Raw genomic sequence first — 12,736 nt, 5'->3', positions numbered from 1 at the left:
AAATTAAAAATATCATTAACCAAACTCTGCGTCCATCACACAAATCGGTTGCGGTGGAAAAAAACGAAATCGGATACGGTGGATGAGCGGAAGCTTCAAGTGGCCCGCGGGAAAGCTTTTGAGCTTTTGAGCACATCTTTGTGAAGTTTCTATCCGCCAAAGCCACTACAAAGACTGTATCGATGGGTATTGTGTGCAGATTTCCGGAAACCGAGCCGTATCTTTTCCAAAATTCTCATTTTTTCGCCAATTTTCTGTCGTTTAGGATGGAGATTTTTGCTTTTGTACGTTTTTTTGTGGAATATTTGAAAATTTTCTAAAATTGCTTTTATTTCTCAAAAAAGAAACTTTAAAAATCAGGTCTAAAACCCTTAAAAATGTGATTTTTCTTATATGGCCTAGAATTTCAAAAGTTAGGCCATGAATAAAATTTTCAGCATTACTCAATTCAGAGTTCTCCCCGCTGAGAACTTTCAAAAAGTATAATCAAGCCATACTTTGAAATTTTCAAAAAAAAACCCTTATGCGCCTTTAATTTTTTTTCGCAGCGAGACCCAAAACATGTCAATATGGGTGTCATTTCAAAGCTCTCAACGAGCTTAATATGATTTTGATATTCATTCTGAGAATAACCCAAGTTTTCGAAAAAATAGTTTAATATCCAAAAAAAGTATTTTCAGCTGCTATTAGAAACTTCCGGGGGTAAATGACGAGTAACTCCACCCTTCTCACTTAAATATTCCGCCTGGTGCCGGATGGCTGCCGAAATACGTCAAACTTCTATTTTAGCCCCCCGTTGCTGCTCCGTTTTTGCTGAAATTGAGCTGGAATTTCGTAGTTACTAATTTTTCGGTTCTTTAGAAAATTTCCAGTTCTCAGAGCTATTTTAGGCCAGAAAATTTTCAATAAATCATTTTTTCCAACGTGTGTGACAGGTGATGTGATTAGAAAATTTTTAGTTTTTAATCTGAAATTTTTTTTACTCCAAAAAGGTTTTTTTCAATCAATCAAATCCGAAACAATTTGAAAAACGTACTATTTTTTTGTTTTTTCCCGAAAGTTAAATTTTTTTTAATAAAAAACGTTTCGAGGACTAGCTTTCATATTTTTAAATCTAAGATTTGGCTGAACTAGGCCATTTTATCTCGGCCACGGCCGGTGTCGATTTACGACGCGTAGGGGTTCGCTTTTAATATACAACTATTTTTTGTCCTTCTGTTTCTGAAAAAAATACATCAAAATTGGAGAGCATGGTTCTGGAAATTGTCGGAGTAGGTCTCAACGCGAAAAAGGTTTAAAGGTACATAGGTATTGCGAAATATTTCGAAATTTCGAATTGGCGTGAAAGTAGCCGCTGACCTATTATCAATACTTTTGCAAAGAAGTTCAACGGCGCATAGAGTTTTCGCAAGTTGAGTTGAATAGGAATTCAGTGTTTTTTCGATTAAAAAAATCATGGCCTAACTTCAGATTTGTAGGCCACTAAGCCTTACCGCCCCTGTAACCAAACGGACACATGGTGCCAGGCTGTCCCATTACGGTTTGATCTACAAAAAATGCGGGATTTTTTTGCAAAAAAAATGTGACGTCAGCACGTTCTTAATCATGCGAAATCAGTTGAGAACTTTGCGTCTCTTCTCCCGCGTTTTTTGTAAATCTACGTAGATCAAGCCGATATGGGACACTCTGACACCATGTGTATGGATTCTCCCGGAAGATCAGAATCCCCATTAGATGCAGACTTCCAAGCTCTCGGAGCACAAAAAAATCCCAACTAAAAGTACTTTATTCCATAAAAACACAAAATCCAAAACGTTAAGTTCCAATTCGAGGCTCCACTTGCCAATGGAAGGACTTCAGTTTCTTCATGATCCGCTGGATTAGCTGGAGCTTCTGCAACCTCCGAGGGTTCCGTGAAAGCTAGTGGAGCTGCGGAGGTGGTGGAAGCCGTTGATGGAAGCTTTGTAGTACTTGTTGAAGGCTTGGTTGGAAGATCAAAAGGTGTAGCCGTTGCTGGAGCTCCTGCGGCTTCCGAGTGTTCCGTGGAAGCTAGTCGAGCTGTGGATGTTTTGGATGCTGTTTTTGGAAGCTTTGTAGTACTCGTTGAGCTCAATTTTCGAGTGCCTGTGATCGTAGTAATTTCTCTCCCCGAAGGTTTGGTTGGAAGATCAGCAGGTGTAGCCGTTGCTAAAGCTTCTGTTGCCTCCGATGGTTCCGTGGAAGCTTGTGGAGCTGCGAAGGTGGTGGATGTTGTTGTTGGAAGCTTTGCAGTAGTAGTACTCGTTGAGGTCAATGATCGGGTTCTTGAAGGCTTGGTTGGAAGATCAGAAGGTGTAGTTGTTGCCTTCCAAACCGATGAGGTGGGAAGTTTAGAGGATCTAGTTGAAGGAGCTGTGGAAGTTTGAGCCGGGCCTTCACAAATTCCAGCCAATCCACAAAGCGCATAGTTGTCCGGCTTCAGGAACCATGCCGAGTCTCCTGTAGGTGATCCTAAAAGAAATTTAAGCTGCTCGTAAGATCTTCTCAACAACTCACGTCCAATTGAGATTCCGATCACAACTGATCCCCTCATCAAAGGAGCACCGAGCCAATCTCTCGCATGACTGCTCTTCACGCTTAAATTGCTTCCGTTAACTGACATGATGGTTGCTTGTCTGCCCGTATCATAATAGTTATAAACACTAAGAGCATCCAATTTATTCAGGTTTTCCGAGGAATGTGCCAGACACTCAAAGCTCTTGAGATCCTGATCGATTTCCACCAACATCGGGAAGTACTGAAGGTAGCTGCTGAGCTCCGAGCAATAGTTGAGCACATATCCACCTACAGCTTTCAATTTAACTGTGGATCCAGGTGCTGTTATGATGATGTCCTTGAAGTTGTGAACGACGGAGGCTCTGAAAGAACAATTTATTCGGCAAATATATCTACAAGACCAACCTACCCTCTGAGAACCTTGCAAATGTCTTTGAACTGCACCACTGTACCATTCCCATAAGTCCACGGAGAACCGTCAGTGGTCAGCTTCGCAGAAGTCAGGAAGTGCCGCGGAGAGATCATGACACCCGGGAAGGTCACATCCGGATAGTAGCTGTTCCAACATGCAGTAGAACCTTCCATTTGGGGTCAGGCGAAGTTCCACAAGTCTTCAGCCTTAGCTCGTTCTCCTTCGGGGAGAGACTTTCGGCGCTAACGATGGAAATTAGACAGCAAATCGATAAAAGTTTCATTTTGTTTAGATTTTGTAATGACGGTTTTTTCTCATATTCCGCTTGTTTAGATTATTTAGAAAAGGGTCACGTTAAATATCAAGCTGTAAAACAGAGTTAAAAAAAACAGTTTAACAACAAGTTTAAAAACAGAAAAACAGAAAACAGACAATGCTTGTTTTCTCCAAAGTTTGAGCATCCGTGTTTAGGCTTGGGCTTAGGCATAGGCTTAAGTTAAGGCCTAGCCTTAGACTTACGCTAAGGCTTGGCGTCAGTGGCGAGCGTAAGCTGACGCTATTTAGGCTGGGTTTACAGTGTTTTTTTTTTAATTTTTCAAAGGGTTCCTTACGTGACTTTCAAACACTCACTAACTCGTATTTCATATAAAACACCGATTAGGATACCTTGCCAGAAAAACATTATTAATATTTAATCCAGGACATACCCAGAACTTTATTTGGCCCGCCCGCCTGCCAGTCAGCCTTGAGATTAAGTTTGCTGGATGGCTGTCCCGAAAACAACAATAAAGTTGGGAGGCTCCAAAAAAATACAACTTTTTATTAGATTCGTAGGATATTTTTACTATAGAAGCCTTTTGCAATTGTGGCTTCATTCTGCAGTTAAACTATAAATTCTTAGATAGGTTTTAAGCCTGATTCGTATATTACTGTATATCACCATTTTTTCTCAGAGCATATCACATGACAAGAACATTGATCCATCTACACTAAAAATATACTTGTCAAACTAGATATTGCTCCCCGGTTAGCCCAGGTACCCCAGTAGAGTGGGAGTACTCCAACTACCAGTGGCCCTATTCCAGCTCAAACATCTCTCAGTTAGTCACTTTCATTAGAAATGACGTGTTGTATTTCAATCCAAGATCCAATAACAATAGGACGACGACCCCCTTGGGGGAGAGTGGGCAGCCGAGCATAACGAATTGATTTCCACCTTCGTCTTCTCCCTTGACTAAAGTGAATTGCAGTTTTTTTTTCGTTAGTGTGTGTGTGTGTGTGTGTGTGTGTGTGTGTGTGTGTCTAGGCTGAAATTGGTTTCGGAAAATCTGTTTTCGAGAAAAGTTTTCTACCACTCACTGTCAGCTAAAGCCCAACCCCTCGGAGCTTATAAAATCGTTATCGTGCTCTGTAAATTTCTTAGTTTTTTAGAAGAGGAAAAGCAACAAAAGAGATTTTCGTAAAATCACCAATTTCGGTGTGATCTACGTAAATCTACGAGAATCGCATTAATTTAGACGCAGACTTTTCCACTGATTTTGCATGGACTAGAACGTGCTGACGTCACATTTTTTTGGGAGAAAAATTCCCGCATTATTTTTGATCCTTGATGCAAAACGTGTTTTATAATTTATAATTTTCTCATTTTAGGATTTCAAATTTTCAAAATATATAGATACTTTGGTCGCCAAAATTCCTAACAGTGCCTGGTTCTAAGCCTAAGCCTAATCACAAGCCTATGAATATTCCTGAGCCTAAGCCTAAGCCTAAAAATCAAAAAATCAAAAAATCTACTCATTGTCAGAAACTCCACAATTTCTCAATTCCAAGCCCTGGTTTTACCAATTTTTCCAAGCTTTTCAAAATGAGTCACCCCAAAATCTTCAATTCTGACCCCCATATAGAATGATGTCATTCATCTGTGCGTCCAGTGTTCTCCCAATTTACATATACATACACCGAGAAGATTGAGTAAGTATAGGGTCTTCCTTGCCCTCCTATAATTTGTCACCACCATCTTCGTTTTACGATTTTTTTTGCCTTCTTTTCCATGCTATATTTTGTTTCCAGTTAGGGTCTCCACTGAAAAGCCTTGTTTCTTTTCTTTTAAAAATCAAAATCCGAGCTCCCATCTAATTCCCCCCGTTTTTAGCCCAAAACCATGCGACAATTCACACTTATCCTCACGACACTTTTTGCGATTTTTCTCACTTTTCACTCAGCCCACGCCCGATTTGAACGAGTTGGATTTGTGAGGTAACACTGAAATCAAGGGTGGGCAGCTAACCGGCAAATCGGCAAATTGCCGGAATTAAAGTTTCCGGCAAATCGGCAAGTTGCCGGAATTGAAAATTTCCGGCAAATTGCCGATTTGTCGGAAACATGTCGATTGCCAAAAATTGTCGGCAAATTGTGGGTCTGCACATTTTTTTGGAAATTTCAAAATTTCAATTTTAATCGGCAAAATAAAGTGTTTCCGTCTTTTAAAAAATCCCTGTAAAACATCCGACAAATTGGTGTTCGGCAAATCGGCAAATTGCCGGAATTTGCCGGTTTGCCGAAATTGTCGCCGAAAAAATTTGCCGAATGGCAAGTACCTGACTGAAATTTCTGAATCCTAGACGACAATCCGTTCCTTTTTTCAGTGACCCAGTCCAGCTACTCCTTCGTGACAGCTATTCTTCCCTGCGAAATAAGATGTACAGTCAGAAGTTGGCCGGATGGAAGAAGCCTGCGAGTTTTAGACAGGTTAGCGGTTGTCCAAGCCTGTCACTGCAACCCAACAATTTTCAGATCCGCAAACGAAAATACACGGCGTTCCCTCCGACGTTCTACAGTAGCTTCGACATCGGAGCCATCCCTTTCAACAGCCGCCGAAGTGTTCTGCTACCGTATAACGATTTGCTGTTCTCCGGGAGAAAATGAAATACATAGTATTATATTATTATTTTGTATTATTTTTTGGTGGAAAAAATAAACATTTCAATATATTTCAAATTAAGGGGTAATTCTCGACAGCCTCGACTGTTTCGAAGCGGGTAAGTTAGTCGTTTTGTCGAAAAAATAGAGCCTTCTAGGGAGAAGTTCCCGGACAGTTTTGCGGTAAGCAGTAGACATTACAAAGCAAATGACACAGTCGATTGAGGCGGTGGCGGTGTAGATGGCATTGCAGAGGAGTTCCAGATGCTTGATGATTGTTCTGGAAGCAATGTGATAGGTCTTAGGAAAGCTGAATAAAAAAAAATGTAGTTCAACCGTAGTAGTAGTACGCGGAGTAGTAAAAAAATTTGGGTTGGATCAGATTAGCTAGAGAATTACTTCAAACTAGCAGTTAAGTAATCTACAGCAAAGTGTCGACAATTGGAAATGTTAATGACTCAATCGATGATCCGATAACTAAAAATCTTATTTAATTTGAAAATAAATGCTTCAGCTTTCGAAAGCGGCGGTAAGCTAGTGTTAACTGAAACTAGAACTAAAATTTACTGAAATTAAAGAACTAACTATCTGTTTGGTAACTCCAACGTTACTCCAAGCCGCTCCACAACTTCCTGCTAAACTTTGGTCAACTATATCTATAGTTGTTGATTAGTTGCTAAGTTTATTTTTCAGGAAGTTGCTCTCTAGTATTAGTCACCATAGCAGCTGATAACTGAGCTCAGCAGCCATTTTCTAAAGTTCTGGGTTTGCTACCCTAAAAGTAGAAAACTTGTGGGCCTATAACTCACTGAGCATTCTTATCGTAATGCCAAATTGCGTCAGCCAAATACACAAATGCCAGTGGGAGCTCCGTTAACAGATAGGTGATAGCTATGAAGATCACAATCACTGTTGCCCGGTCCTTCTTTTGGTTTCTGAAAATTTTCAAAAGCTTACTTTAGTAAAAGAAAATCAGTTTTCCTACCTTGCCGCATTTTGATCCGAGCTCCGTAGCTTCATAATGAGCATCATTGTGAGCACGGGGAGAAGCACACATGGTATGAACTTCCCGAAGATTCCCTCTATGACTGCTTGGATTCTATGGAAAAGGCCATCATGGATAGCTGAGAATTCATTGCACAAACGGCCATAGACTGAGAATTCTGGATAGTTTCTAGATTCTAGATAGATAGATTCTAGGCCACAATCAAGCCCTGGCGCCCATTTTGAAATCTCCACAAACTGGTATTGAAAGAAGAAGAGCACCGATAAGATTGTGCTCAGGAGAAATGAAATGATAGAAATTCGATATCCAAATTTAGGACAAGAAAATCGGAATGAATTTTTCAGCACATTAGTGATAATGAGATATCTCACAAGGACAATGATAACTCCGAGCCAAAAAGAGCATCGGCGGAGCCCAGTGTGAAAGGAAGTGAGGAACCAGTTGAATTGGGTGAGACGCAGGGAAGCTGGAGGTTTGCTGGAAGAAAGCTTTTTTTTCTAGATTTTATCGACAAGGTTAAACCTAGAAAACCTTATACTTACCAATGAGTCCCTTGGAGGTTGATCTCGAAAAATTCACTTCTAACCATGTTCCCCATACTCAAAAGATCACAGATCGCAATTCCAATCATTATCGAGTTCACCGAGGATATTCTCATTGATTTTTTAGTGAGAATTAGTAAATGAAAAGAAATAAGTATCACACCAAGAACCGAAAAGATCTTATTGAAGAAATGAGCGCTTCTGGAAATATTTCTGAAATTGTGTAATAGATTGAATTTTCTGGAAAGAAGTGAGTCTTACTGTAACAAGGAGTCTTTGGGAGTATCATCATGGCCCTGGTGAGAATGCGTAGGTGTTAGGAATAAGAATAATAATAAAATGAAAATTTTTTCGCAGAACATTTAAGACTAGTAGAAGTTGTGTAAATCCTTCTTATACCCTCTCTGTTTCATCATTCTCGGAAAAGCAAATAGAAAAGAAAGGGACCATCCTCTTAATTAATGTCATCACATCTTGCAATTTTTCAATTACTGGAGGTTTGTGATTTTTGATGGTTTGTTATTCACATAGAAAGGAGCTTAGAAGCTAGGAAGTTCCTCTGCTTCCTTAATTAGTCTTTCACCCAAGCCTTCTTTTTTACATCCTCTAGTAGTTTTACACAGAGATCAGCTTGAACTTTGAAATTTTTTGCAAAATTTTCAGTTTTTTCAAGAAAAATAATTTGAATTCAGGCGTCAAATCAATGGCTTGTTGTTTGTAAATCCGACATAATCCGATAAGTAATCTTAACGATCAGCTTAGCATTATATCATAATTATTAATACTTTATTACAATTATTATAATCAATGCCTATTGGCTCAATGCCTTCTTTCTGTATGATGGAAACAGGAACCCTAGGAGCGTATCGACTTTCTCTGGAAGATCATCTTCTTGCTCGGAAACTTCTGGTTTTTGAGTCGTGGACTGCTCCACGGTGGTTTTTTCGGTTCCTGACGTAATGTCTTCAATTGATGAGGTCATTCTGAAAAGAAACAACTTGAGGGAATGGGATCGAGGTAATGAAGAACTTACTCTTCCTGAATCCCATTGTCCGTCTCCAACTTCATCACTGGAATCTCCTCCTCGACCACCTGAACCTCCTCGGGAACCTCCACCATCTGATCTTGTTCTTTAGCTCTGCAAGTCCACAGTTCTGTATTTTCAGAGCAGAAACCGAAAAGCTTACTGTTTTGTGGAGCACTCAATCTGGAAGATGACATCGCTGGATTTACAAGCCCCACTTCTCCACATAAACCAATCACTTTGTCGTCTTTCAACTCCGACAGCAACTCCCGGAGAGCAGATTAAAGAGTCAGAGGTCTGAAAATCCAGTTTTCTGACTGAAAATTTTTTAACATTTTATAAGAATCACCTGCAGAATAGTGGCCTCATTGAACCTTTGGCATTGAAGTGGACACAGCTCAATTGATTCTAGCTTCTTTGAGTCAAAGTGCTGAAATTATAGTTTAGACCTGAAGGCAAAAAGCCGTGAGCTTACCATAAAGCACCCATTATCATTAATTGTAGCAGACACCTCTCCAAATCTTAACATACATTCTGACTTTGAAGATCTCGAGGATTGACGTTGGCAGGCATATTCTCGGGTTTCAGCTGAGCGATTTAAAAATGAGGAGCATGAAATGGAAAAGTCAAAAAGCTGAGTAGCAACTCAAAACTAGATGGTTAAGCTGTGCACACACACGTTAATGTATGAATACCTAGAACACCATATCTATGCCATTTCTCGGAGGTTTCTAACTGGTTGCCGATTATTTGAAATTGGGGCCACGAGGAGGTGTCTAAATTTTGAAGTTACTAGAGAATGAAGAAAAATATTAGTTGTGGTATAATTGTTGAACATGAGCAGAGACTTGCTTTGTACATTGCACACCCGGCGTGTATATTTTTTGCAGAATTTTGTCAATGGGCATAATTTATAATCACATACATTTCAAATATGTCTTCAGAATGAATCTAGGCTGCAAGTTGAAATTTGAAATTCGCTGATCTCGGTTTTGGTAGTTAATGTCTTTGTTACCAATATCAAAGAAAAAAAAGTGTTTTTCCAGATATGATTAAAAGGAACCAAACTATATGTACATTATCAAACAATCTCTATAACTCACCTTGCGCATAGACTCCACAAATCAATGCGGCAGCGGCTATCATCAACCTTCTCGTCATGGTGAATAATAGAAATGAATGCTAATGCCCAAAAGTCTCAACACTTATCCAGTCTTTTTCCGAGACCCGGTATCTCTATCCGTCATCTGACCTCATTTCGAGAAGCCATTCGGCTTTTCCTTATCTTCTCAGTTTCTTTTTTCGAACAGGCGTGAAGTGGAAACCGGTTTTGCGGCTGGTGAAAGGTGGAAGGTTTTGGGAAGTGCTGGTAGAAACTTGTTCTCAAGGAAGGTAGCTTGGTAGATTCTAGACTTGGGGATTCTGGGCTGTAAGCTGAATCTTAACTTAGGGTTAGATACTAATTTTCTATTAAACCATTTGTCCACGATAGGGCTGACAAACTTGATCAATCGGACTTTCATCGTTTGGATTTCGAAATTCAGAAAAATTGGTTTTACTTGGTGTCCTACAATTCTGGAGATCCTAGAATACTATTCCGAACGGTTAGTACCAAAAACCAAGAACACATATTCCGATAAAAAATATTCCGGATTTGTCCAGCGAAAGTGTTTATAATGTTTATAAGATGATCTGAATATAATTTTTTGTTAAAATTCGTAGTAAGTTATGTACATAGATTAAGTTTATTTGAAAAATTGCAAACATAAAGTAAAAATGAAGAAATGGTGGTGGAAGGTTTCAGTGTGAAATTGAAAAATCAAAATTAAGATGTGAGATTACTCGAAGGATCAGGTCCGTATAATAGTGATTGAAAATGCAGCGAAATGGGACAACGTTTATAATAGTTAAGGGCAATGATTTTGGGGTACGGAATAAGTAATACAGTATTCGAGCATCATACAAGAAGCCAACCACCTTCTTCAGTTTCTTTGCTGGTCCCTTCTTCGGTTGATTGCTCAGCTGGGTTTTGCTCCCCCAACTCCATCTCCTCCGTTTTCTCACAGATGTAAAAATAGGTCATGAGTCATGACCTACTTTTTAACTTGACCTACTAAAAAAATAGGTCATGACCTACTTTTTTAAAACTTGACCTACTAAAAAATTAGGTCATGACCTACTTTTTAACTTGACCTACTAAAAAAATAGGTCATGACCTACTTTTTTAAAACTTGACCTACTAAAAAAATAGGTCATGACCTACTTTTTAACTTGACCTACTTAAAAATAGGTCATGACCTACTTTTTAACTTGACCTACTAAAAAAATAGGTCATGACCTACTTTTTTAAAACTAGACCTACTAAAAAAATAGGTCATGACCTACTTTTTAACTTGACCTACTAAAAAATTAGGTCATGACCTACTTTTTAACTTGACCTACTAAAAAAAAGGTCATGACCTACTTTTTAACTTGACCTACTAAAAAAAAGGTCATGACCTACTTTTTAACTTGACCTACTTTTATTTAACTTGACCTTCTAAAAAAATAGCTCATGACCTACTTCTACTCAAAATGTAGGTTAATGTAGGTTAAACGTGACCTACTTCAAAAAATTTCAAAAATTATTCGAAAAAAATTCAGAAAAAAAATCGGAACAATTTCCAAAAAAATTTCCCAAGAAAATTCAAAAAATTTCCCAAAAAATTCCCGAAAAAAATTCAGAAAAATTTCCCAAAAAAAATGCAATTTTCATGGGCATATACTCTGGCGAAAATTCCAACAAAAAAATGTTGACTTTTTGGCAGAATTAATAAGGCATTGGTAGGAAATATTATGGGTACATTTTTGGAACTGGAAATTCAATTTCAGCCGCAGGATTTCAAACATCTTGGATGGTTACATTGAATCGGGAAATTCCTAGTTTCCTGGATAAAACATCTCGTTTTAATCATCAAACAAGTTGTACAGATTTATTCAAAGTTAAGGAGACAGTGGTTAATTTTGCAATATTCAGAGTAGATGTGTTTACATGGTAAGTGGCGAGGTAATGGAGGATTAGGAACATATGTATTGATAAAAGTTATACGAGAAGCCAGCCATCTTCCATTTCCGCAGCATTGTTGGTTCCTTGATCAGTTGATTGCTCCGATGGTTGATCATGGCTAGAAACTTAAGTTTATAGTTCTTATCTACTACTTCATGACTTACTCAAGCTTCATCTTCTTTGTTTTCTCACTGATATCTCCGACTTGATTCTTGGCATGCTCGAAATAGAAGTGAAGGTTCAACCTTGGCAACGACTGGCCGATGAACGAACATTTGTCACAAAGATATCCTTTTTTCTCTCTGAAAACATGATTTAGAGCTAAAAAATGTTTAGTATTTCAAAACAAACCTGTCATATTGCAGGTATACGGGGTACTCGCATGAAACATTATTAGTCATCTGCAAATTTAATATTCACTGTGCCATTTTAAGATGGATAGACCAACCTTCCGTTTTCTCGGCTCGGCGTGCTTTTCTCGGAAGTACTGTACATGTTTCCCGGAGGATTTTATAATATTCAGTGCAAAGTCATCGCAATAATATTTGACGATGCCAAACTCGAAAATCTGGAAATATCTTAAAATTATTAAAGACCCTTTTTTTCACCGTACCATCAATGCCTTCAAAATCTCCGGTGTGTAAGGTGCATAGTGTTCAGAAGACTTCAAAATTGGGAGAATTTCTTTGATGAATGGAACTATGTGTTTCATGGTGATGTTCAAAGATGAAACGCGACCTGCTGGCATATCGAGAGATTTAACAAGTGGGGTCTCTTCAACAGAAGTGTCCCCCAAGTTGGGACTCCCCAAGATTGTTGAGCTCAGAAGTTTCATGTCGTTTTTGAAGAGAATCTGGAAAGTATTATAATCAAACCTTCTGAATAAAAATTAATATGAAAATGTAGTAAAAAATTTGATTTATTTTAAAATACAACGTATTCCAATGTACATATTAAAAATATCCAATAAAAGCCTCAAATAGTGCTTGATCCTTTACAGGTTTAGTTTTGCATGTAACTTTCCTGAAAGTAATGTTATTAGTAAGGATTTAAGTGAAAAAATGCACAAATGCCTATATAACTATTATAACTTAATTCCATTTTGATAGCATCTGTTTTGATGTCATTTTCGAAATATGGAAACCAACAGATATGTGCGAAACATATTTTCAGCACATTCACAAAATCCCATTTATATCCTCGTTGTGTCAACGTGTTTGTTTGGAAGTTTGTATAGTAATATATAAAGAAT

The 12,736-nt window shown here is 38.4% G+C and overlaps 4 protein-coding genes, 2 non-coding genes and 1 pseudogene across 8 annotated transcripts; 2 read left to right on the top strand and 5 right to left on the bottom strand.

The window, feature by feature from the left end:
* The first annotated feature begins 51 nt into the window (after positions 1 to 51).
* Positions 52 to 217, top strand: T06G6.13. The gene has a single exon (NR_050658.1). It is a non-coding gene; the product is annotated as an Unclassified non-coding RNA T06G6.13 (non-coding RNA).
* T06G6.14 lies at positions 86 to 217 on the bottom strand. Its single transcript, NR_050659.1, has one exon. It is a non-coding gene; the product is annotated as an Unclassified non-coding RNA T06G6.14 (non-coding RNA).
* Positions 218 to 1,774: 1,557 nt separating this feature from the next.
* T06G6.8 lies at positions 1,775 to 3,230 on the bottom strand (annotated as a pseudogene). The gene is made up of 3 exons: positions 2,945 to 3,230; positions 2,536 to 2,897; positions 1,775 to 2,490 (listed from the first exon to the last, which is right to left on the bottom strand). Coding segments are annotated over exons 1-3 (1,364 nt in total).
* Positions 3,231 to 5,091: 1,861 nt separating this feature from the next.
* On the top strand, positions 5,092 to 5,941 carry nssp-8 (Neuropeptide-Like Protein). Its single transcript, NM_001026442.3, has 3 exons — positions 5,092 to 5,203; positions 5,593 to 5,695; positions 5,741 to 5,941. Exons 1-3 carry the CDS (start codon positions 5,109 to 5,111, stop codon positions 5,870 to 5,872), a joined length of 330 nt encoding a protein of 109 aa, NP_001021613.1. The 5' UTR covers positions 5,092 to 5,108; the 3' UTR covers positions 5,873 to 5,941.
* Positions 5,889 to 7,776, bottom strand: srw-88 (G-protein coupled receptors family 1 profile domain-containing protein; the record flags this gene model as incomplete). Its single annotated transcript, NM_001330940.2, has 5 exons — positions 5,889 to 6,146; positions 6,676 to 6,801; positions 6,852 to 7,349; positions 7,415 to 7,627; positions 7,676 to 7,776. The coding sequence occupies 5 exons, from the start codon at positions 7,774 to 7,776 to the stop codon at positions 5,945 to 5,947; spliced, it is 1,140 nt and encodes a 379-aa protein (NP_001317729.1). The 3' UTR covers positions 5,889 to 5,944.
* A 367-nt stretch (positions 7,777 to 8,143) lies between these two features.
* On the bottom strand, positions 8,144 to 9,685 carry T06G6.6 (DUF7808 domain-containing protein). Of its 2 annotated transcripts, NM_060824.6 has the most exons (7): positions 9,542 to 9,685; positions 9,134 to 9,214; positions 8,914 to 9,026; positions 8,788 to 8,868; positions 8,602 to 8,735; positions 8,448 to 8,552; positions 8,144 to 8,397 (listed from the first exon to the last, which is right to left on the bottom strand). In NM_060824.6, exons 1-7 carry the CDS (start codon positions 9,597 to 9,599, stop codon positions 8,226 to 8,228), a joined length of 744 nt encoding a protein of 247 aa, NP_493225.2. In that variant the 5' UTR covers positions 9,600 to 9,685; the 3' UTR covers positions 8,144 to 8,225. The 2 variants fall into 2 exon arrangements, with proteins under 2 accessions (NP_493225.2, NP_001122516.1); NM_001129044.3 differs by lacking the exon at positions 9,134 to 9,214 and having other exon boundaries at positions 8,184 to 8,397.
* Positions 9,686 to 11,397: 1,712 nt separating this feature from the next.
* On the bottom strand, positions 11,398 to 12,333 carry T06G6.5 (C2H2-type domain-containing protein). Its single transcript, NM_060823.4, has 5 exons — positions 12,098 to 12,333; positions 11,933 to 12,052; positions 11,836 to 11,885; positions 11,649 to 11,786; positions 11,398 to 11,602 (listed from the first exon to the last, which is right to left on the bottom strand). The coding sequence occupies exons 1-5, from the start codon at positions 12,317 to 12,319 to the stop codon at positions 11,521 to 11,523; spliced, it is 612 nt and encodes a 203-aa protein (NP_493224.1). The 5' UTR covers positions 12,320 to 12,333; the 3' UTR covers positions 11,398 to 11,520.
* Between the last annotated feature and the right edge of the window lie 403 nt (positions 12,334 to 12,736).

The sequence above is a fragment of the Caenorhabditis elegans genome, chromosome I, assembly GCF_000002985.6.
Source record: "Caenorhabditis elegans chromosome I".
Taxonomy (NCBI): domain Eukaryota; kingdom Metazoa; phylum Nematoda; class Chromadorea; order Rhabditida; family Rhabditidae; genus Caenorhabditis; species Caenorhabditis elegans.
This window is presented reverse-complemented; position numbering and strand designations above follow the sequence as displayed.